The sequence below is a fragment of the Hyalella azteca genome, unplaced genomic scaffold (assembly GCF_000764305.2).
Source record: "Hyalella azteca isolate HAZT.00-mixed unplaced genomic scaffold, Hazt_2.0.2 contig17590, whole genome shotgun sequence".
Taxonomy (NCBI): Eukaryota; Metazoa; Arthropoda; class Malacostraca; order Amphipoda; family Hyalellidae; genus Hyalella; species Hyalella azteca.
The window spans coordinates 211,864-235,724 of NW_025947367.1; the positions used below are offsets into that span (position 1 = coordinate 211,864).

General features: G+C 38.4%; 1 protein-coding gene across 1 annotated transcript in view; it reads left to right on the plus strand.

Moving 5' to 3' along the window:
• The window catches only part of LOC108668429 (triple functional domain protein), a 105,034-nt gene that overhangs the window by 54,979 nt on the left and 26,194 nt on the right, over positions 1–23,861 (plus strand). Inside the window, exons 29-31 of the mRNA XM_047885322.1 lie at positions 17,307–17,406; positions 18,676–18,890; positions 20,197–20,280. Coding sequence (XP_047741278.1) covers positions 17,307–17,406; positions 18,676–18,890; positions 20,197–20,280 — 399 coding nt within the window. The remainder of the gene's footprint in view (positions 1–17,306; positions 17,407–18,675; positions 18,891–20,196; positions 20,281–23,861) is intronic.

Consider the following 23,861-nt stretch of genomic DNA (forward strand, 5'->3'; position numbering starts at 1 on the left):
GGTATATATCTAGGTACACGGTATATACATAGATGCACGGTATATATCTAGGTACACGGTATATACATAGACGCACGGTATATACATAGATGCACGGTATATATCTAGGCACACGGTATATACATAGATGCACGGTATTTACATAGACGCACGGTATATATATAGACGCACGGTATATATCTAGGTACACGATATATACATAGACGCACGGTATATATATAGACGCACGGTATATATCTATATAGGCATACTGTTTCCACTCAGACGGCGGCGGTGGCCGGCGCCTGGTGCAGATTTTGCTCATACATGGGCGGTGCTCGTAAAAGCAGTCGTGGAGCCTGACCGCTACGTCAGTGCATCCCGCCATTCATCATCTGCTCCTTCTGCCCTAACAAAATTTAGAGTCGCCCCAGCTTCTGGTAATCCAAATCAGAAGCTGCCGCGTCTGTAAATTTTCACTGGGTGCCATTGCTGGCGTTGGTGTGACCGTTCCTGCTTTAGCTGATGTAAATTCGCAATAAGGGAGACGATTATTTTAGTTAAATTTGATGGTGTCCAGATAATAATCGTAAATATCCGATTGATAAAGATACCTAACTATGAAGTTCGTTATGTATTTGTCAGTGAATAAAGGTTCATGGGGGACAGTTACGTGTGCTGAATTGGGAGCACGGTCCGGCTGCTGGTGATCCCTGATCTATGGGGCTTAGGTTACTCGAGCAATCTTCGTGGGCGACCATAGATCTTGATTGTGGGTTGAATGTTGACTTGAGAGTGTATATCCAGTATAATATATAGACTGCTTGCATTCATTGCACTTCCCTTCATTGTACCTTCATTGTTTCTTCTGTGCGAGTATACAATATACTGTGCTTGCAACATTTTGCATGCATTCCCTAATATTATCTTACGTCATCGTTCTCTTACGTTTCCATCGTTTCCGTGATATTCGCGCTTATTTTTGATAGCTACATTGCTGTGGGTCTTCCTGAGATCATATGCCTCGTCCTTAATGAAGGACTTTAGATTGAAAACAAACTTTGGAGTATTGAAAACTTCCATCTTGTAAGTGGTGAATTTCCTCTCGCTTTAGGTACGAGATAAGTGTGTCGTTGATTGATGCTCACGTTCAAATTGATTATTAAATTGTATATATTGATATCGATATTTTGCTTGACGATATATCGGATATGTTAAACACTTGTGCGTGTTTCTGCGTCATATTTTGTCCATATTAATGATAGTGTGTTCTCATCACTTTGTTGCTGTGCATTTTCGTCTCTCTACTTTGTGTTTTAAAAAGGGATATTTTTTCCTTATCTTAGACTTGTTGCAGTAGCTCCCTTTAAATCAGTTTATATTAAATTTTAATTTAATTTAATTTTAAAGCTTTTATTATACTGAACACACACACTTTTTAAGCCTCAGCATTACGCATGCGTTGTAGCTATTCTCATTCTACTCTCAGTGAAATGAATGCGTCATATTGTCGAAATAGTGCCACACTTTCTTCATGTAGCGCTGATACGGCCTTGTGCTGGACAAAACTGGGTCAGGCTGGCTCGCATAACAGAAGGAAGTGCATCGCTATTTGGACAAAGTCTCTCAAATTTTTCTGAGTGTATGTCAACGAATGCTCCTAAAATGCTCTCATCGCAGTGTGTTTTTACATGGTCATAGATTAATTAATCGCAATGCTCTTAGTAGAGCTCTTAATAAATTTATTGTCGTCTTATACGGAGCGTTGTGGCGAATTAACGTCTAGTCCAATTGTGCCGTAAAAGGCGACTCTTCGGCGTTTATGGCAAACTTTTTTATTGATGGTTTTTATAATGTAGAAGAAGAAAATTATGATGTAGAAGTTAGAGAATGTGTTTTATTAAAGAAATTTCATGTATGTTTATTTTTGTTATGTGTTCATGTGTTTTCTTAAAAAAATGTACACAATTTTAGTACAAGTTTGACACAGATATATTGCAAATTTGACACACTTTTGTATATTGAGAAAGAACTACTTCAGTTTTTTGAAGTAGTTCATTTTCATTTTAAAGACATTTAAAAGTATATTCAACTAGCGATATAATGTTCTTATTTTCTGTTGACGGACTTCCAATTGTTTTGCAAACTATTAATATCCAAATGCAGCGAGTAGAAATTTAAAATATTTTAACTTTTGACGTCAAAATGCTTCGCTAATGAGGTATTTTTCTCATTTGCGTTGACACAAAAAACGACGCTAGCGTCGATGTTTAACCGTTGAAATCCGCGTAGAAATTATGTGAAGAATTATTTTATTTGTGTGAAGGTGATAGTGGTATTGTGGTGCAAAAATAACGAGTAATGTTTCCTGCATCATAGATATAACAATTGGCGTCATATCCTGAACCCGGCTCGGTTAAGAGAACTTATGGAATTACCATTGATTCATGCAGCGCTATTGTTCTTTCCAATTATAGTCTATCGTTGGAAAACCACAGATGTTAAATTATACCGTCTGGATCCATTTGGAATTTAGTAGATCATTATTACAAGTGTACGAATTCGTTCCCCTTTGTGCTATGTATAGATGACCAATTATAGGACCATCCGGAACTGGCAATTGCATTGTCCCGACCCTAATTTTCCCCTGCTTGTTTTGTGGACTGAAATACAAGTATGCCAGTAAGCACCGCAGTGCGTTTCCAGTGCAGTAGCGCGTTTATTTTGCGCTCTTGCGTATGCAGATATAAAATGCGTACAAAGCTTGCAAAATATTAGATTCCGGTGACCATTTCTGAGTGGAATCGTTGATTCAATATCTAGAAGGTATACAACGGAAACTATTTTTGTGTCATAGACCAAATATCAAGACTAGCATGGTTTCTATTTAGCGCTTAAAATTCATATTATGTTCCAAAATTAATGGCAAAGATTGTAGGTTACAGAAAATTACCGTTTTGATTCGCGATCGACGATACAATAAAGACCTGCGTGGTTGCTGTCTATTAGTTTTTTAAATTTATTTCCGATAAGGTCAGCGATTGACAATACAACAACAATTTGGATTGAATTACAGTTTTGATGCGATTTGGATAAGGCCATGCGATTGACGATACAGCAAGGACTGTGATGGCCAAATCCATATTCGAAAGTCATTTTTCACCACCAAAAGCATTACAGTTGCTCAAAAAACAATCATTAGCGACCGAACAACAAGTGTGAACTCATACCATTTCTGATAATAAGGTTTTGAACAAATTAAAGGTGATTGAAATGCTCTTCAAGCGTTTGATCAAGCCGACTGATGGTTTAGGGCCTCCTTCAGTTTGAATCACGTTTGTTGTGATTCAGATAAGGCGCTGTGATTGACGATACATCGACTTGAATTGAATGCCTATTGTATCACCCAGATAAGACGATACGATGCTGGTCAATTGAATCCCTGTATAGTATCACTCAGATAAGACGATACGATGCTGGTCAATTGAATCCTTGTTGTATCACTGAGATAATATTATTGATATGATATTACTCAGATACTCGTGATATTACTCAGATACTCGTGATATTACTCAGATACTCGTGACATTACTCAGATACTCGTGATATTACTCAGATACTCGTGATATTACTCAGATACTCGTGATATTACTCAGATATTACTCAGATATCACACGCACGGCTTGAAGCTGCAGTGTTTGTCAGGACGCCAAAGTCTGGCTTCCGCGTGACGTTCACGCACCTGCTGTGGGGTTACAGCTTCACCGCTTTATACGTGTGCTCTTTCTTTATAGCTCGTATAAACGTACGTTATTTGGGGCATTGTTATTATGCCATAGACATTATGTTATTTAAGACATTGTACATAGTGCACAAGTATGTTATTTAAAACATCTAGTTCAGTTAAATCTAGTGTACAAGAATGTTATTTAAGACATTATTTGTATCTCGTACAAACGTGGGTTATTTAAGGCATTGTTATCATTCCATAAACACTATATTTGATTTAAGACAGTGTTTTTATTTTTGTAAATACGTCGACGATTTTGAACATCGAACATGAGATTTTGACAATTTTTGAGTTATTATTTGTTAATAGAATTTTATTACCTGATTCTAGGCGTCATTTTTTTTTTTACCTAATTTTACATGCGCTTTTTATTTTTATTAAGCAGACACGAAAAATGTTTAAAACTGATATTATGCATTTTATGGATATCACAATCTTGAATATTTTGTTGGATTGCGAATTTATCGCATTGGTGTATTCTCTTCGTCTATTCCGAATTTATCTTTATTATTTGCATCAGATGTTTGCAGTTCGAGTTTTGTGGAAATCTCTATATACTTCGGTATAGTTTTGCCGTTTATTTTATTTTATTGAAATTTATATATTTCCCGATGTAACAGCATATAGCCGTTGACTCAATTATAGCGCATGTTAACTTAAACAACTCCAGCTTAGTTCTCGCCGCACAGATGTGCGCGCAACATACAATAAATAAATGTCAAGCCCGCGCATCACACAATAAGTATACGTCAAGCCCGCGCACCATCTAATTAATATATGTCATCACACAAATCTATTCGATTAATTTTTATTTGCTTTATCACAAATGTGTAGTCGAGTGCAGCTGGCGCTTCATGACGTCATTCGCTACTCGGAATGACTCGAATTCTTGGCCGTTGTTGTGGTTCGTCGATATGTGGAGAGCTGGTGTTGTTGTTGCCGCAATGCACTGACTAGCACTGCTAATTAGCCTAGCATTCGTGACACTAGTGAATTTGGCTTTAGTGCCTTTAGCAAGTGGATGAGAATTATGTGCCGCTAACTTGCGTGGTGGATGACAATGACAGTTAAAAATTCAAGATATAAACAGTGAAAGTTGAATAGTTACAGTTTCAAAACTCTAAAAGTTCAAGTTTTTAAGTTTTAAACTTTAAATTTTAAGCGATGTGGCGCTATTAAAGCACGTCAATTATTCCCAGAGGAGCGGTTGTGTTTTACTGAAAAATAATCACGTGGTTCAGAAAAACGTGTTTCTTTGAGTTTCATTGATGAATAAACCTTTAAAATCTCAGAGGTCATTAATTATTACAATATTTATTTTAATAATACACACAGTCGGTTTTTATATTTTATAATACCTTAAAGCTATGAAATTGTTCATGTGTATCTATACTTGAAATCACGTGTTTGAGAGCACGAAAAAGAGAAGTCAAGTTATATGGAAGCCTTGTCTCTGCACTCAGAGAAATGGGTGAGACTTTGTCCAAATATCGTTTCATTTATTGCCCCGGTGTAGGTCATCCAGATCCAATTTTACCCGTCAAAAGGGCGTATCAGTGCTACGTGCAGCATGCATGTCACTATTTGGACAATATGACCCACTCATTTCTTCGTGAGTGCGGTATAAGGAGCTGGCTTTAATAAGAGAACAGCTCGTGCTGCTGGGGGGCAAGGCTTGCGTTCATGCTGTGTCCTATTACGGCTGCTGTGCGTGACACGCAGCTATAGCCTCATGAAAATTATTCCGGGATAATAAAGGAATGATGTGAAGCTTATTGCTGGCCGCCGATAGTGCGACTATAATTTCTAATAGCGCAGCGGAATGGACGGGTGAAAGTGCATGATTGAGTGCGCCTGGTAGTGAAAAATAGAAGATCGAGGATGTATGAAGTGGCTGTAGTTATCAAAAATGAAGAATAACACGGAGGATAGCTTCTGCAGAATTTAGGGAAGAATTTTACTCCTGTAATGTAGCACGCATGTTGTACATCTAATGTACATTGATTAAATGTATATTGTTGCACCTCGATGCTGCGTTTTCGGTTAAGTTCAGTGCAGTACACACATTTTCGAACGTAAGCGTAAAAAATTTGACTGCTGCAAAATGGTCTTAGATATCACCAATGACTTTATAATAAACAACATTTTTCGTAATTCTTTCTCAAATTTCAAAATTCATGCGTGACATGAGCTCCAAGAAATTAATTTTTTTCGGACTTATTGTTGGTCAAAAATATTTATCAATCTTCGTCGGAAAGTTAAACCCGATGTCCCGAATGCACAAAAGATGCTTTGTAGTCCGAAATTTTCGAAAACTTCTTTCGCAACATTACATTTTATTGTAAATTCCATTTCATTCCAACGTAAAAGGTCGAACCGAGTTTCCATTTTGATCCTGCCACCGATTTTAATGCCCTTCAGGTTTTTTTCTATCTCTATCCTTCACCATGTATCATAATTATTATTCCATCAAAATACTACGGTGAAATAATGTTTCGAAGCCATGTTTATCGAAACATTTTCAAATACCAGGCTTAATGATGCAATGGTGGCCTCGATCTAATATAACTCATTAGTTTTATTCTGGCAGATGTTTTGCCCAAATGTTTCGCAGCAACTACACGCTCGCATACTGTTATTCGTGGCGCCGTAAATATTTATTGTATAAACATTTATGCGCAAAAAGTTATGGTTGGTAGCCGATACTGCACGGCGAGCTCCGAGGTGCCCTGGGGGCTATGGTGCTTCGATAACTGAAATTGCCGGTGCTTTTGTTGTGGAAAAATTTGGCGGTATCAGCCTACTGGGATTGTTGAGGAGAATTTCAGTGTTATCGATGAGTTACGAATATTTTATTCCGTATGCTGTAGTACCATTCGCTGATGATTTTATACTGTAATTTATTTTATTTACTTTTTGTTTATGTTTATTTATTTTATATTGTATACTGAATTTTATGCTGTATACTGTCGTAATATTCGTTAATTATTATTGAGTACGCTGGGTACGTCGATCCACTAGCGTTTTTTTTTTGCAAATTTCACTATCATAGTTCAAAATTAGTTTGTGTTATACCGTATGTAGTTTAAGTTTTCTAATTTTAATTCATACAAGTTCACACTTTAATACGTCGCATTGTGCACTCTTTGATCTCATATCTATGCACACTTTAATACGTCGCATTGTGAACTCTTTTTTCGCTTGTCAATGCACACTTTAAGATGCCGCATTTTGAACTGTTCGATCTCATTTATATATCAGATCCTTCCACCCTTGTAAGCTCAAGATCCAAGGTTGTACTGAAGTCCTTCATGTTTCTTCTTGGAGTCCTTCACTCTCCACTTGACCGCTTCTGTTTTTTGCCCGTTAAATTCTGATCGAATTTTTTCTCAACCGTGGCCTATCTGGAGGCGGACCTGTAGATGTGCGTTAGCTTCTGGCGTTCGTTCTGTTCTTTTAAAACCAATTTATTCGAATTTCAGGAAGAGCAAGTCTCAATTTCCCAACCCACTGGGAATACATAAATTTCCCAGCACGCTGGGAATAAATTAGGAATGAATTTCCAGCACCCTGGGAATGAATTAAGGATGAATTTCCCAGCACGCTGGGCATCTATTAAACCATTGCTAAAATGGTTCTTTACACTTAATTACTTTACACTTTATTAACACTTTTACACTAAACTCTTCGCACTCTTGCTGATCGATCACAGTTCTCCTGTTGCCCGTTTGACTGACAGGACCATGAATATTTCTTGCAGATGTCATTAACGATTTTCCTTTCCCGGCGATCGCTATGAAGAAATATGGCACATGGTAGCGGGCGTGGCAATGCGGAACACCTTACAAACACCGAGAGATATGAGTGAAGCTTCGTCCTAATAGCGATGCAGTTTTTGTTCTTGTCTTGGTTATCTTGACCCAATCTGCGCCCCACAACCAGGAGTATAATTGCCGCGTCCGCACTTTATGTTGTCGTGATGTAGGTAAGAAAGTGTGTCACTATTCGAACAATATGACGCGTTTATTTCTTGGAGTGCTATTTCCACTTGACGTTGACTGCTTCCATGACCAAGAAGAGGCAATAATAATTTAATTGTGGATCTGTTATGAACAGATTATCGTTGTAGAATGCTTCCTGCTTCTCATATTAAGGATATGTATAATTAAACAGCTCATTTAACAAACATATTATGTGTATTTTCCGGTCTGTTGCTCGTGCAGGCTAGGCTAAAAAACAGGAACTTTCACCTGCTGTTTAGTATGAGCACATTTTTTAATTGTTTATTTAAATTCAATGTGACTGCAAATTTAACCCTTTTTATTCCAGCAAAGCTTGGTTTTTTCTTGACATGCCTCTGCTTGTCCACTCAGTAGAAGGTCATGTAACCCAAATCCTTGTTTCTTTACGTACGAATTTGTCGTTTCCTCCTTTCGAAATTAGCGATTGTGAAAGAGCAAGCGACGCTGCAGTGCTATATAGACGCACTGCAGCTATCAAGATTCAGTTGCCAAATCTCGGTCATAATTCACACTGAACCTGTTACTCGCAGACACGAAACCTGAAATTGTGATCAACTTAATCATTATTGAGTATCTTGACCCTCTTAGATAATTGAGTGTGCGGGCTACACATGGTCGGCTGGTCAGACCATGGATGGTCTAGTGACCAGAGGTTGTGATTTCTTAGCCACTAATTTCATAGTTACGACTGTCTGCTTTCCAAGTCTGGATTGCTTGCGCCGATGGTATAAGCTCATGCATGATCAAGAAACTTGAGGAAGAACTTTTCTATATTTATTCCTACATTGAGCTAGAAAATGTAGCACATCATCAACATGCATCATAAATATAAATAGGTGATATTGTCCAAATAGGCCGCCCAATCGCCAGGCAAAATTCATTCATAATAACCCACACACGAGCTAAAAGTGCATCTCTTTCTGGAAAAATCTCTTTATTTCCCTGAGTGTGATAGAATTGTAGGTTGTAGCTGTTCTTCTATTACAATTTTTTTTCTTCCGTGGATTCTTGCCTTAACTTTAAAGGATAAGCAATTCGATTAGATTACTTTTTGATTGCATAGTCAATAATATCCTTCCTGCATTCAGATAAATAAATATATACGAGACTTGATTCAAATAATGATACACATTCTGCCTCTGTGTGCGACATTCTGACCCAGTTTGGCCCAGCAAAAGGGCGAATCGGTGCTACATGCAGAAAGTGTGTCACTATTTAGACAATGTTATCCATGCGTTTTTCTGAGTGTAACCTACTCGTTATTAAATTTTAAGTGCGCAAGAATTTGACATAAAAGTAACCGTTCTGCTTCCAATTGCTTCTATAAACTACCCAAGTGTGATGATTTGATAATATCACAATAATTCATGTTTTTAATAATTAGTTTCTAAACCAGAGAAAGGGTTCTCTGTTGTTATTCTTCAACTTCTTGCATTCATTTGCCCCGAAAATCGATGTAGGAAATGTGACGCGATGAGGCGTTATTGATGGAATTTTCTGTGCGGGAGCGCGCGATAAAATGTAAGGGCGAGAATGGCGCTCATCAAGGTTAGCGAAGTCAATGGACGCAGTGAAGTCCAGTCAATGGACGCAGTGAAGTCCAGTCAACGTATACAGCGAAGTCCAGTCAGCATATACAGCGAAGTCCAGTCAGCGTATACAGCGAAGTCCAGTCGATGGACGCAGTGAAGTCCAGTCAGCGGAAGCAGCCAAGTCCAGTCAGCGTATACAGCGAAGTCCAGCCGCCGGCTCATTGTTTCGCCGCTGCGGCCTTGGCGTAGCAGACTGCGTATAATGCACACGTCTTGCTGCTGCTGTATTATCTGCGTTCATGTGTGCGTGTATGTATGTGTATGGGAGGGACAGAGTGCGACTAGAGAGACAGAGCGTGTGTTTGTATTTATTTGTTGTTTTTTTTTGCAAATCTATGGGAGCAATTGCTTTCGTCACTTTCGATACGGTTTTGATAAATATTTATTTTGCTTATCTTGCTAAGGGTCCGTGTATTCATACGTCTCTTTGTTATGTTAGTGCACATCGAATACAAGGTAGATAAAAATCAGATTGTCAATGGACAATTTCGATTCGGATTTTTAAACACAACTAAATGAGTCCGTCGTAATTAATTAAAGAGTGTATGAGTGTGTATATTCCTGCACTGTTGCAGAAGGTGTGCTGCATTTTCGGGATCTGACTTCGCTACTCAAAGAAATTCGTATGGCTTTGTCCAAGTAGTGGTGCACTTTCGCCTTTATGATGGTCATCTTGACCCAGTTTAGTACAGAAAACTGGCGCATGAGATTCTTCCTTTAGTTCTACACGCAGCAAGTGTGTGACTGACTAATTGTCTACACGCATCAATTGTGTGACTAATTGTCTACACGCAGCAAGTGTGTGACTATTTGGACCATATGACCCATTCATTGTACTGAGTGATCACCTCGCTCGCTATAGAGTTACCGCCGTAGTCTTATAGTATATATAGTGGTGCCTGAAATGCGTTATAGTTAACGCATTATGCTTTCCTATACCCACGTGTCAAATGTCAGATACTTTAATGTATTTGAATATTGTTTGTTGCAGCAATTGTTTATCAAAATTACTCGAGTTTATTGGTTTTAGGTGTAACATAGGTCTTTAGGTCTTGGTTTCAACATAATTTGTTATGGTGATTATTTTTTTAAGTATCAGTCAAGTATCGGACCCTTAAAAAACATGAAAAATATAGTTCATTTTATTATCAGATCCTAAAGAACAATTACTTCGGTTTTGCATGTATTTTCGTATCTGTTCTTTATGCTAACTTCTGGAATTCATTTAGTATATAAAAGAAATTGGAATTTTGAAATTAAATTAAACATAATTGCTTTTTAAAATATAAATTTCTGACGTTTGTTGCGAATTTTTAGATCATTTTGTAAAAATTTTCATAATTTCTGCACTCATTCAAAAATTTTCCTGACTTAATTAGCATTCTCGTCATAACCCTGAGACTAAATTGCATTATATGATTGCTGTTGGCATTAAATTCGTAGCACATTTGCAATAATTTCTCATCTGCACCTCCAGTGTGTCAGTTGTAATATTGTATTTGATTTATAAAATATATACGAGGAAAATTATGATTAATTATATTATAATTATTTTAATTAATATAAAAATTATAATTATAAAATACGAAAATTATATACGAGGAAAATTATATTAAATCAAAATATTTTTTAAATTTCGAATAAGTATTTCGCGCCCAACGAAGCAGCATTACTTTTTTCTATTTTCATCATCAACTTGTGTCACTGTTTATATTATGTTGATGTTTATTCTTTCGCATATATCAAAAGATTTTCCAAATTGAGAATATTAACTTTGTGATCTTGAGTTATTCATGCGTATTTAGTTTAATTAAACACGTGTGTGTATTTTATGGATGAACTTGTTGCATGGTTAATGGAGCTCGGAGTCTCACAATTCTCGAATATATTTTAAATTAATGAACGTTATTTACCATTATGAGTAAACTTAAAAGGTCAAAAGGTGAACAAGTTTCACACAATTTCACGTTCATATATCGAAGAGCCACGGTTCCAACACTGATCATATTAAATTCTTACTCAATTTACTTAGGCCATTTGCATAAAGAAACGCTTAAACTCCAATCATTTTTCTTTATTTTAAAAGATTCATTATTTCATTACATGTTTGTGTAAGAAAGAATTCTAGTGACTCTCCGAATTTCAATCAATTTAAGGCGGTAAGGCCTAAGACATTGATTTACTCACCGTAATTCATTAAAAATAACTGTCTCTTCATATATGGTTAGTACAGTTTACTTTAATTATTCATTCCCTGAACAGAAGGCTGAGTCAGGCCTATATTATCGATCATTATTTGTACGCAATCGATCAAGTACGCATGCCTATATAATCAGTTAGATTTATCTTCATAATTTGAAATTATTAAGCGCGCTGCGAGATCCATTTTGTGCATTAATTTAGCTACCATCATCGTCCATGAGAATCAAAAGGAAGCTTAAAGCGAGTTGAAAATGATATGAAAGCATGTGAATGATTTTTCGAGGTCCACGCTGCCGCTAATTTACAGTTATTGAATTTATTACATTTGTAAGTTTGTAATTTAGCGCGTGAACGATGTGAGGCACTGAAAGATGCGCATACAAATATTCTAATAGGCAATGTACATAAATTCTTATCACTCGCCATGATGATTTTCGAAAATCAATAGCAGCGAAATTAAGATTTGTATTGGAATCTGAGGATCGCTGGCGAAGGTAAGCCCAAGAATTTCAGGGACAAATGTGGTAAAGGAATGCGCGTTTTTGCTGCTCAAACCTTCACTGCACCCAGCCAACTAAATCTATCATACCATGCAAATTGTGACACACTTTCTACTCGTAGCACTGATACGCCATTTTCAGGGCCAAACTGGGTCAGGATAACACACACACACACAAGGGCAAAAAGTGAGTGGCTGTTAGGACAAAGCATCGCTCATTTCTCTGAGTGTGCTTACAAGGAACGCGCTGCTTACCATTCGCTGCTCACAAAAAAGCACGCGTTCATTTAAAGGTCGGCTCGGGCTCAACGATGCTCATCTGTCATACGCACGAGACTTCGCCCGTGCCAGAGTCGTACCCTCTACCTGCGCTACCTGGCCATGAAAATTCGCATACTACTTACCAAGTATTAGTACTCGTACTATACTAAACAGTACTTAATACTATTCAAAGTTGCATAATAACTAAGTACTGCACTATTTGTATACAATACTAAGCAGAATTACTATACTATATACACTACTATTAATACACTACTCTTCTAAATACTACTAAAAGCCGCGCGCTGTCTGCTTCCGTCCTTATATGATAAATCTACCGCACATATTTTAGAATATCAGGTTGTGATTTGTAGCCTATATAATTTATGCAGTATTATTATGCGGGAATGGAATTTTTTCCTCGGAGCTTTGCTCATTAACATATTTGTTCCTTATAGAAGTTAATAATAAGCACTGAACACACGTTTCATTGCGAACATTTTTTTTCTTTCTTCGTGTGAGATAAGTTTTGTCTACGATATGCATAACACGTTAATTATAGTCTTTCTCCCTAACTATCGGAAAGTTGCATCATCAAAATTACTCTACCCTCAAACATAATCCAGTTAATCTCCAACTAACGGTAAATCACATCTTTCTCATCACTATCCTCAACCAACATTCAGTTTCTACCCAACTATTTTGTGCTATCTATCTCCAAACCAAATATAGGGAAATTGTGTCATCAACATCATTCAATCCTCGCATCCAGCATCCAGTTTCCTTTTGACTATTGGCAAATTGCATCATCAACATTAGTCTTTCCTCAGCCATCATCCATGTTTCGCCTCGACTACTGGGAAATAGCATCATCAGCATCACTCTACCTCAACTATCATCCACTCTTCCTCCAAACAATCGAGAAATTACATCATCAGCATCACTCTACCTCAACTATCATCCACTCTTCCTCCAAACAATCGAGAAATTACATCATCAGCATCACTCTACCTCAACTATCATCCACTCTTCCTCCAAACAATCGAGAAATTACATCATCAGCATCACTCTACCTCAGCTATCATCCACTCTTCCTCCAAACAATTGAGAAATTACATCATCAGCATCACTCTACCTCAGCTATCATCCAATCTTGCTCCCAGTTATCGGGAAATAGCATCGACGGCACCGCTCAGTCCTGCCATTCACTATCATCCATCCAGAAGCTGTCGATAGTGTCAGGCTATCAGGAGTCGCGCGCGAAGGAAACCTTTTTTATTGTGCCAGCGTTCAGCATTTTTTTCGCGTGTAACATCGGTGAAATTAATTGAAACGCTTCAGGAGGGCGATACTTTGTGAGGTTGAAACAATATCTAAATTTACTATATAATTTGAGGTAAATAGTCTGTAATCATTTTTGATTGCATATAGGAGATTGGAAGAATTAATATTTTGATGTTGCAGAATATTTGAAAGTTTTGGTTAGGATAAGTTTAGATTTTGAAATTCTAGGTAGCTGATTTTTTAGAATCCCGGCTGGATTCATTCCCGTTCGTTTTATGGGTTCCATAAAACTTTTAATCAGATAGGAGGGCGTCCTAGCCAACGATTCGACACAAATCATTTCAAATTATTTCATTTCTGACACCCTCATGTGCAGTGTATTATTGTGAACCATTGAAATATAAATATTGCCATAACACTGGCTGAACCGAGTAATTGATGACGGTGTACTCTAGTGCTAAAAACATCTGATCGAATTTCCGTATTACGACAGATGCGTGCAGTCTATCAATTAAGCTCGGTTGTAGCCCGTTGGTTTTTTACGCGGCTGGAACTTGACATTCAAATCCTCATGTAGTCAACTTTTGAATATCCACGTGCAATTAATGGAAACATATAGCACGGAAACTAATAAATAGCACGGAAACTTTGAAAAAGTAATATAAAGCAACTAGTAGTGTGCGTGATGGTATTTGAATTGTGCTTATAGTAAAATAGCGCAAGAAATTGTGAGCGCAATGCCGCTGCTGGACCGTTTTCAAGAGAGTGTCGGGCGCCGTCTGTCAGTGGGTGCCCGCGTTAGTAACGACAGTCGCCGCAGTTCTTCCCCGCCTGAGACTGCGCCGCCCAAGCGGTACAGTCTCGAGCACTACCGAGTTCCGTACTCCGGCGCCCACAGCAGCTCCGTGTGCTCCAACATGGTGGCGTCGTTGTTGTCTTCTGCCGCTGCCACCCTCACGCAGGTAATGACCGAGCCTCGGCTCTATTCGGTCTTTCGGGTCGGTCGCGTTCTGAAATTTTCAGGTCGCTATGCGAGCACGTTATTTTGCTTTAGGCCTTCAACTGCTGGAATCCCTTGGGCTAGAGAAGAACACCGAACTCAAACAATAACATGTGTATTTAATTTTATTTTTTGAGTTCTAGTATTCAATGCATTTAATTATTCTTGCCACATTTTTCATCTCTTTTTATTCTGATGTAGGTAGTGGAAAAGCGGCTCTGCTTCAATATTGGGTCGCTTTGTTTATTTAAAATTTGATTCACTAAGCTTGTTCGTGTTTAACTTCTATTATTCCAGCTGTTTTAAATGAAATCACAATTTCACGACATTCCTGAGATTGCACGAAAGGTTCTTGACTCTTGATGTGAACTTTGAACTTTGAAGCGGACACTGTGTTTCTTCTTAGCTCTCTTTCTCGCTCACTCTCTTTAATCGAGTGCTCTCATTGTTCTCTAGCGTATTTTTTCTTCCTAGTAATTCACTTCTTACGCTTCTTCGTTTTCGCTCTTTCCTGCATCCATTCGTTTTTCCTAGCCTTACCTGTATTTCTCATTCTTCCTTCATTATTCCTTTATCGCTATTTCCTCCTCGTACATCATCTCACTTTTGATCATTATCTTCATTCACCATTTACCCGATTTTCCTCGATTTCGATCGTCTTTTATTTGGGACAGAATATCAATGTTGATAAAATATTTTAAATTATTTATAAATATGGTATGTAACGCTGGAGTCTTACTTGGGGATGAACCTCAATGTTGAGTAATAATTTTTAATTATCTACAAATCTTTTATATAATTAATATATAATGCAGCACGTCTGAGAGCTGCTCGTGGGAAATTTCCCATGCATCCAGTGACAGGATACCGTAACGCCACAATATTTTCGTCGCTTTGCTTTGCACCAAGTTCAACTTATCACAATAAGCATGATTTCCTTTCAAAAAAAAGTTTTTTTAATTGACCTGTAAGTAAGGCCCAATTATTGATACTCTCCCCTACATTACCGCCGCATGCACAGTTGATACATGGCCTGCTAGTTGAGAAACACTTGCCCAATTAAACTTTGGTGAGAACCACTGACCAAAATATCGTCGGTGAGAACCACTGGTCTGACTAATCAGCGGTGGAGAACCACTTGCCCAATTAAACTTTTCTGAGAACCNCATACTTCTCTGGTCTGTTGTTGTGAAGGCATCATTCCTCTTGAATCCGTTGTGACGGGAAACATCGTACAGAGTACTTATTTCAAAGCTGCAAACAGTTTGAGTCGGCACTAGTAAAAATATTTTTCAACCATTAGCTAATGCATGGTGTTGTAGTGGAGTTTGGCCTCGGTTGACACGTATAGTTTCTGCATGGTTGATTAATCTCGTAATATGGTTACAACTATAACATTTGTTATTTTTTCTACTTGGTTTGATATTAAACGTGGCCAATAGAAGCCATAATAAAAAGTATCTGAAATTACACTATGTGGCGTTGGTTGAAAATCTGACTCCGAAAAAGCGGATGATATTTTGATAACAATCAACGTGGTGTGATGGCTTTGGTTCAGTTTTTAAATGGTGGTATATCCAAACGATATTGATTTTAGGCGAACTCCAATATTGAATAGTAAGTGAAAACTTACTATAATTAAAATTACATACTATTATTAAACTTAGAATTATCAAAAACCGATGTTGCCTCATTACCGAATCCGTTGTTTCGTTTGTGGTTGTCAAGGTTTGCGCGTGGACGTATTTTTCTAATTCTGTCGCAGCATCAATACTAATTAATGATTAACTAGTACGGTAACCTACGTCATTTCCATATGCCTGTTTTTCTAAATCTGATTTTGAGGTAACAACCTGTTACCTATCAGCGCTCATGTGGATCCGTTAATTATCGATCAGCATAATCACTAATATAACGGTTTGCTGAAGAGTATGTATCATTTGTGTCCACGATAAGCGTGTCAGACTTGACAGTCACAGGCTACGCAGTAATTTCATCATTATTTTTTCATGAGATATTGCATATGGTGCGCTTCCACATGAATATATGCAATATCCTAGAGAGGTAATTCGAGCACCAATTAGTGAAATCTTTGTAATATTAGTGTATACTGAAGCATGGTTAGTCAAGACTCATTCTCCGCACCATTATTATAGCATCCCATTTAATTTGACCATAGATCGTAAATATAGGCAGAAAGAATTTCGTTTTCGCGCATTATTTTGATAAAAAGTTGAGTGTTGTAAGTCATTGTTTTTGTCTTTCAGTGCCATTATTTGACCAATGTTTATTTTGGGAGCTGTGACCAGGCAGTTGGTTTGATGCTATGGTATTCCTACCATAATTGTAAATTAATTAATGTAGCAGCAAATGATTCAACTGCATAGTCTGCTTTCTCGATCCCATACCTCCGCGGTATGAGCTGACGAGCTTAGCCAGAAATTGTAATTAAACTTGTTCGACGCTCGCACCGTGTCTAAAGTTTGGCGCGGTTATGTTCTCAAAGTTGAAATCATCGCCGTGTTGAAAGTTGAACACTTGTTGCGTGTTGGAAAATTCCAGCGCTGTTGTGTTTAGAAGTTGTACTTGGGGACGTGTTGAAAGTTGAACCCTTGTTGCGTGTTGAATGTTTAACAAGTGTTGCGTGTTGGAGTTTAATTTGTGTTGCGTGTTGCAGGTGGGCTGCGTTGGAGGGGAGATGGGCAACAGGCCTGGCTCTGCAGCAACACCGGATGCCAGCTCTGCTCTCGAGCAACACAGCGCAACTATCAATGCAGGTTAGTGCAACACATCACCCAGTGCAACACATCACCCAGTGCAACACATCACCCAGTGCAACACATCATCCAGTGCACACATCATCCAGTGCACACATCACCCAGTGCTACACATCACCCAGTGCAACACATCACCCAGTGCAACACATCACCCAGTGCAACACATCACCCAGTGCAACACATCACCCAGTGCAACACATCACTCAGTGCAACACATCACCCAGTGCAACACATCACCCAGTGCAACACATCACCCAGTGCAACACATCACTCAGTGCAACACATCACTCAGTGCAACACATCACCCAGTGCGACGCATCACCCAGTGCAACACTCACCCATGGACCGGATTATCAAAACTTAGTAACTTTTTGTACTTCTGACAAAAAAGTTACGTGTTACGTAAGTACACCCTAATTTTGGCATTATCAAAACTTTCGTACGGAAGACTTAGCTAAAAGCGTATTATCAAAACCATCTGGTAACTGACTAATCAGAGGCTTTGGATTTGCTGTTCCTATAGCTCCTCTCGACCAGTGCGCGGTGCGCTTGGACGAAAGCATGATGTATGGTGTCAGCGGCATTTGCGGTGCCTGACTAGGGTGTATTTGGATAAATATATGAGACGTTAACCAAATATCAATGCACTTGTTGTTGTGATCATTAACCGAAATTTCTTGCAATAAAGGAAAATAAATGCATTATTCCCATTCAAAATTAGAAGAATTATTCAGAAGGTTACAAAGAAATTAGAAAATTTCGTGAGTTTGAGTTGCTACTGTCATAGAAAGAAATAAATTTGTTTGCAGAGAACTAGAATAATGGTTGGCTTGTCAACCTCAACATAATTTTGAATCAAAAAGGCATTAAGATATTGTACAAGTGAATGATAATAAAACTCTTAGATATGAATATCAACATTTGCTTGTAAATTATAGCACAAAAGGCAATTGACCAATTGACATTTTTATCCCAAAAGCACCGTTTAGCACGATCACATATTATATGTCGGATTATTGACAAAATTCTATCACAAGTCAAGGTGTTGCTACTTGCTAGTAAATCAATAGTTTCCTATTGCTTCAGCAGACACTCTAAACTTGTGCGGAACTTCACTTACGACATCCCCGGGCAGGCGTACAGTTACGTTACGTAGTTTCCCGCGCAAATGTGTTGATAATACCACCGCTAGAGTGACGTCATCATATCAGCACTTACGCCACTCGTAAGTCAATTTTGCGTAGGTATTTACGAAGTTTTGATACGAAGGTCTGGACGGTGGCGGGGACGACGCAGAGCTCGAGGTGGAGCTGCCGCCGCCCATGCGTGTCATGGCGGAGCCTCTGACCGCCGCCGACGCTGCCGCTGGCGGGTCGGTGGCGGGGGACGCGGCGGTGGCGGCGTCGGTGGCGCTGGTCGTGCCGGCAGGTCTGGCGGGACCGGCGGGTGTCATGGGGGCGCTCGTGGGGGCCATCAACTCCCGCGTGAGTATACGCTGCTACTGTACTATTTTCTGTACTGAATTCATTCTCTAGTCAATTGTTTTATAAGTAATTTGTGAGTAACTATTTATATGACAGTAACTTTTTAAGATAATTTGTCTTATTTTCTGCACTTAATTCATTCTCTACGTAACTATTTTATGAGTAATTTGTCAGTAATTGTTTATATGAAAGTTATAATTTTAAAATAACATATTTTCTGCATTTTTTTGGCTTATTTCATTTATCAGTTATGAGATTGTTGCTGTTTGATATATAATCTGTTGCTTATAATCTCTTGCTTATAATCTCTTGCTTATAATCTCTTGCTTATAATCTCTCGCTTATAATCTCTTGCTTATAATCTCTTGCTTATAATCTCTTGCTTATAATCTCCTGCTTATAATCTCTTGCTTATAATCTCTTGCTTATAATCTCTTGCTTATAATCTCTCGCTTATAATCTCTCGCTTATAATCTCTCGCTTATAATCTCTCGCTTATAATCTCTCGCTTATAATCTCTCGCTTATAATCTCTCGCTTATAATCTCTCGCTTATAATCTCTCGCTTATAATCTCTCGCTTATAATCTCTCGCTTATAATCTCTCGCTTATAATCTCTCGCTTATAATCTCTCGCTTATAATCTCTCGCTTATAATCTCTCGCTTATAATCTCTCGCTTATAATCTCTCGCTTATAATCTCTCGCTTATAATCTCTCGCTTATAATCTCTCGCTTATAATCTCTCGCTTATAATCTCTCGCTTATAATCTCTCGCTTATAATCTCTCGCTTATAATCTCTCGCTTATAATCTCTCGCTTATAATCTCTCGCTTATAATCTCTCGCTTATAATCTCTCGCTTATAATCTCTCGCTTATAATCTCTCGCTTATAATCTCTCGCTTATAATCTCTCGCTTATAATCTCTCGCTTATAATCTCTCGCTTATAATCTCTCGCTTATAATCTCTCGCTTATAATCTCTCGCTTATAATCTCTCGCTTATAATCTCTCGCTTATAATCTCTCGCTTATAATCTCTCGCTTATAATCTCTCGCTTATAATCTCTCGCTTATAATCTCTCGCTTATAATCTCTCGCTTATAATCTCTCGCTTATAATCTCTCGCTTATAATCTCTCGCTCATAATCTCTTGCTTATAATCTCTCGCTTATAATCTCTCGCTCATAATCTCTCGCTTATAATCTCTCGCTTATAATCTCTCGCTTATAATCTCTCGCTCATAATCTCTCGCTTATAATCTCTCGCTTATAATCTCTCGCTCATAACCTAATATATTGGCCGTGCAGGGCTCGACGGTGTCGCTGGCCAACACGGAGGCCAGCACGCAGCACCTCGCCACAGAGCTCGAGAACATCGTCAAGGAGAAGATGGTCAGTCATCATCTGTAATATAATCATCGTTTCTTGTATTACAGCATCATCATCTTTTTTATTATATCATCATCTCATGTGTAATATAATGATGATGTAATATAATGATTATGATATTATGATGATGACACATGATATCTCATGTGTCATATCATCACCGTCTGATGTATTATGTCACCATTATCTGCTCAATGTTTCATCTTTTTCACGTGCCATTATTAACTCGAGACTTGAATTTAGGAATTGATGTTCTTGATGTGTCATTATTTCCTTGATCCTTTAATTTGAAAATCAAATCTTAAATATGTACTAAGAATATCTTCTTTTCATTTCATGTACGGTACTTATGCCAACGTAATAATGTAATTATTTTCCTTCTTTAATTACATTTGTTTTTCCGTTCAAGGGAACGAATACTTATCTTTATAATCATTTGGACGTACAATTCTGTTTTAATGATGAAAATATGTGATTTCACGTACGACTATGTACAAATGTAATGCCGACACCGTTGATATGTTGGACTACATGTACTGTAATCTGAACTTGTGTAAGTATGAACACTGCATCTATGACAAAACCATATCTAGTGGCTTCAACATCAAATTGTCTCTAATATGACCTACAATTCTCTGCTTCCTCGACCCACTTTTTTGTGCACTATCTGCCGAAGAGTCCATCACTTGGAGCACATATGATAACAATAGAGATAACACATCTACAACTTCATAGCATCGTCACGCTCTCTTGTGATCCTCGTATATATATTATAACTGTAACTATTGTACATGTAACACTAAACGTAACTCCTGAGATACGCGATCACAATTTACACTGTGGAAATCGTTGATTTTCAACGGTATTTGAATTTTCAACTGCATCTGGATTCCCAACTGTTCGTTTATTTGTATTTAGCACGCGATAAGTGATACAAATCGTCAAAAAGAATGCAATAGAATTTTTCACGAGAAATGTTATGTCCGTGCATAATTAAATTACTAAACGTGAATAACTTATTACCCATTGTTCAACGTTTGCAGACTAAGGCGAGAATAACGCGAAGGCAAAATGGCATGAACAAATTAGTAAATACTAATTAAAACAAATTAGTTAATGTATACGGTGTGACGTTACTGGCGATACGGTGTGACGTTACTGGCGATACGGCGTGACGTTACTGGCGATACGGTGTGACGTTACTGGCGATACGGTGTGACGTTACTGGCGATACGGTGTGACGTTACTGGCGATACGGTGTGACGTTACTGGCGATACGGTGTGACGTTACTGGCGATACGGTGTGACGTTATCAGGCCAGGAACGCTATAGAGGAAGGGCCGCAACGTTCATGATAAGAAACGCCGCTTTTGACGGCAAGGGATCGCACGTTAAGACTATTTAGTGAAGAGGACTTCCTGTACTGATGTCCGTGTGAGATATTCATGTGGGGAACCCTCATAAATAACTTGGAATTACCTGTATAAGATATATATATATATATATATATTATATATATATACTTCGAGTGTGTAATTGTTTGATATTACCGCTATAAGACATAGATATTCCTGATCTTTCATATTGCCGCTATTATACATATATGTTTCTATAGTAATTGTTTCAAGTAATTTGATATTACCGAGATAAAACATACGTTAGAGTGACTAATTGCTCTTGTTAGCTTGACCTCCCATAATATTAGGATGCTTAAACTATTGCTTGAATTGTCTATACAATCGACGCACGGACAGTTAGATAACTGCTTTTTAATTAAAGTAGCCAGTGTTCACTCCGCGAAACGTCATCACCGTCAAGATTTGCTTTGAATATTCTGTGTATGAGTATTTTAGTATGCTGGCCAAGCCGTTGCTGTTCATCTACTCTTCAACAGATAATATTGTTTAACTAAGTAATCTCGTGATAGTTAGACTCTTCTTAATAAATTTTCATATTATAAATTTATATATTATAATATAAAAGCCTTCAGTGATTGTCTAACAGAGTTACGAACTCTTGGTTATATATGACGACGGCCTCTTTTTTTTATTTTGGGTCTGGATTTGTCCATCTAGACGAAGAAATGACTGAAAACTTAAAATTTGATCATTTATTTCTCCACCTCGTAATTACCTTGCGTTTTCAGTGATTTCGAAAATCATCAGTATAGTATCTCAGTGTGCTCATTTGTTTGTCAGTCAATTAGTCAGTGGAAATCAGAAGCCGTATGCTGCCGAAAATAGTTACGAGTTAGCTACCTCGTCTGCTAATCACTGACCACAGACGTGCACTTAGGCCGCTACGTGTACCGAGGCTGCTACGTGTACTAAGGCAGCTACATGTACTCAGGCTGCTGCGTGTACTAAGGTAGCTACGTGTACTTGGGCTGCTACGTGTATTTAGACCGCTACGTGTACTCAGTCTGCTACGTGTACTTAGACCGCTACGTGTACTCAGGCTGCTACGTGTACTTAGACCGATACGTGTACTTAGACCGCTACGTGTACTTAGGCTGCTACGTGTACTTAGACCGATACGTGTACTCAGGCTGCTACGTGTACTTAGGCCGCTACGTGTACTTAGACCGCTACGTGTGCTCAGGCTGCTACGTGTACTTAGACCGCTACGTGTATACAGGCTGCTACGTGTACTTAGGCTGCTACGTGTACTTAATCAAATTTTTTTGCTGTGGTTGCCTTGCTTTTTACGCCCACAGCTCAGTTGTGCGTGGTAGGCTGTGCACCGTGCCTGTAACGTCGTAATCTCGCTTGTCAGACTTATCACCTTATCAGTTGTTCGTTGGGCCTGGCAGGGTGAGGTGCACTGCACATACTCCATTGGTCGCTTCATAACCGTAAAATGTTCCATGTCAGACATTTATTTCCCATTGATTTATGGTGTCGATGTGTGAAGTTTACTTGGACGTTGCGAAAATGAAGTGTTGCGTTGAAGCGAACTCGCCTTGGCATAATTTTGTCTAGAATGTTTATCAACAAGTTCTGAAAACTCGTGATCTAGCCTAAGTGTTAAGACGCCTGCTGCAGTATTTGTGCTAGTGGGAAGTCGGCAGCCGTGTTATTGTGGCATTCATTAGCTTAATCTCGCAAGCGTTTGCTTTGTCCTGAATAAGTGTCTAAAAATTTGGAATTGGAGGCTGTTAAGCAGCGGTTATTTGTTAGCCATGCAGCGGCAGTTGATAACGCTACCTGGTGGAAAAGAATCAATGAACTAATGCAGCATTAGTTTTCATGAAGACCTACGAACGATAAGTACATCAGTGGTGTTCATGGAGTCTTACGAACGATAAGTACAGCAGTGGTGTTCACGAAGTCTTACGAACGATAAGTACAGCAGTGGTGTTCATGAAGTCTTACGAACGATAAGTACAGCAGTGGTGTTCATGAAGTCCTACGAACGATAAGTACAGCTGTGGTGTTCATGAAGACCATGAGGAATAACACGAGTTTTCTTCATACGAATTGCGAATCACTGAAGTCTGTACGTGCTGGTCCGTAATACGGGCAGCTGGTCACAGCATTCTAGTCTAGTTAGTAGTTAGTTTCGTTTCTAGTCTAGTAGTAGTA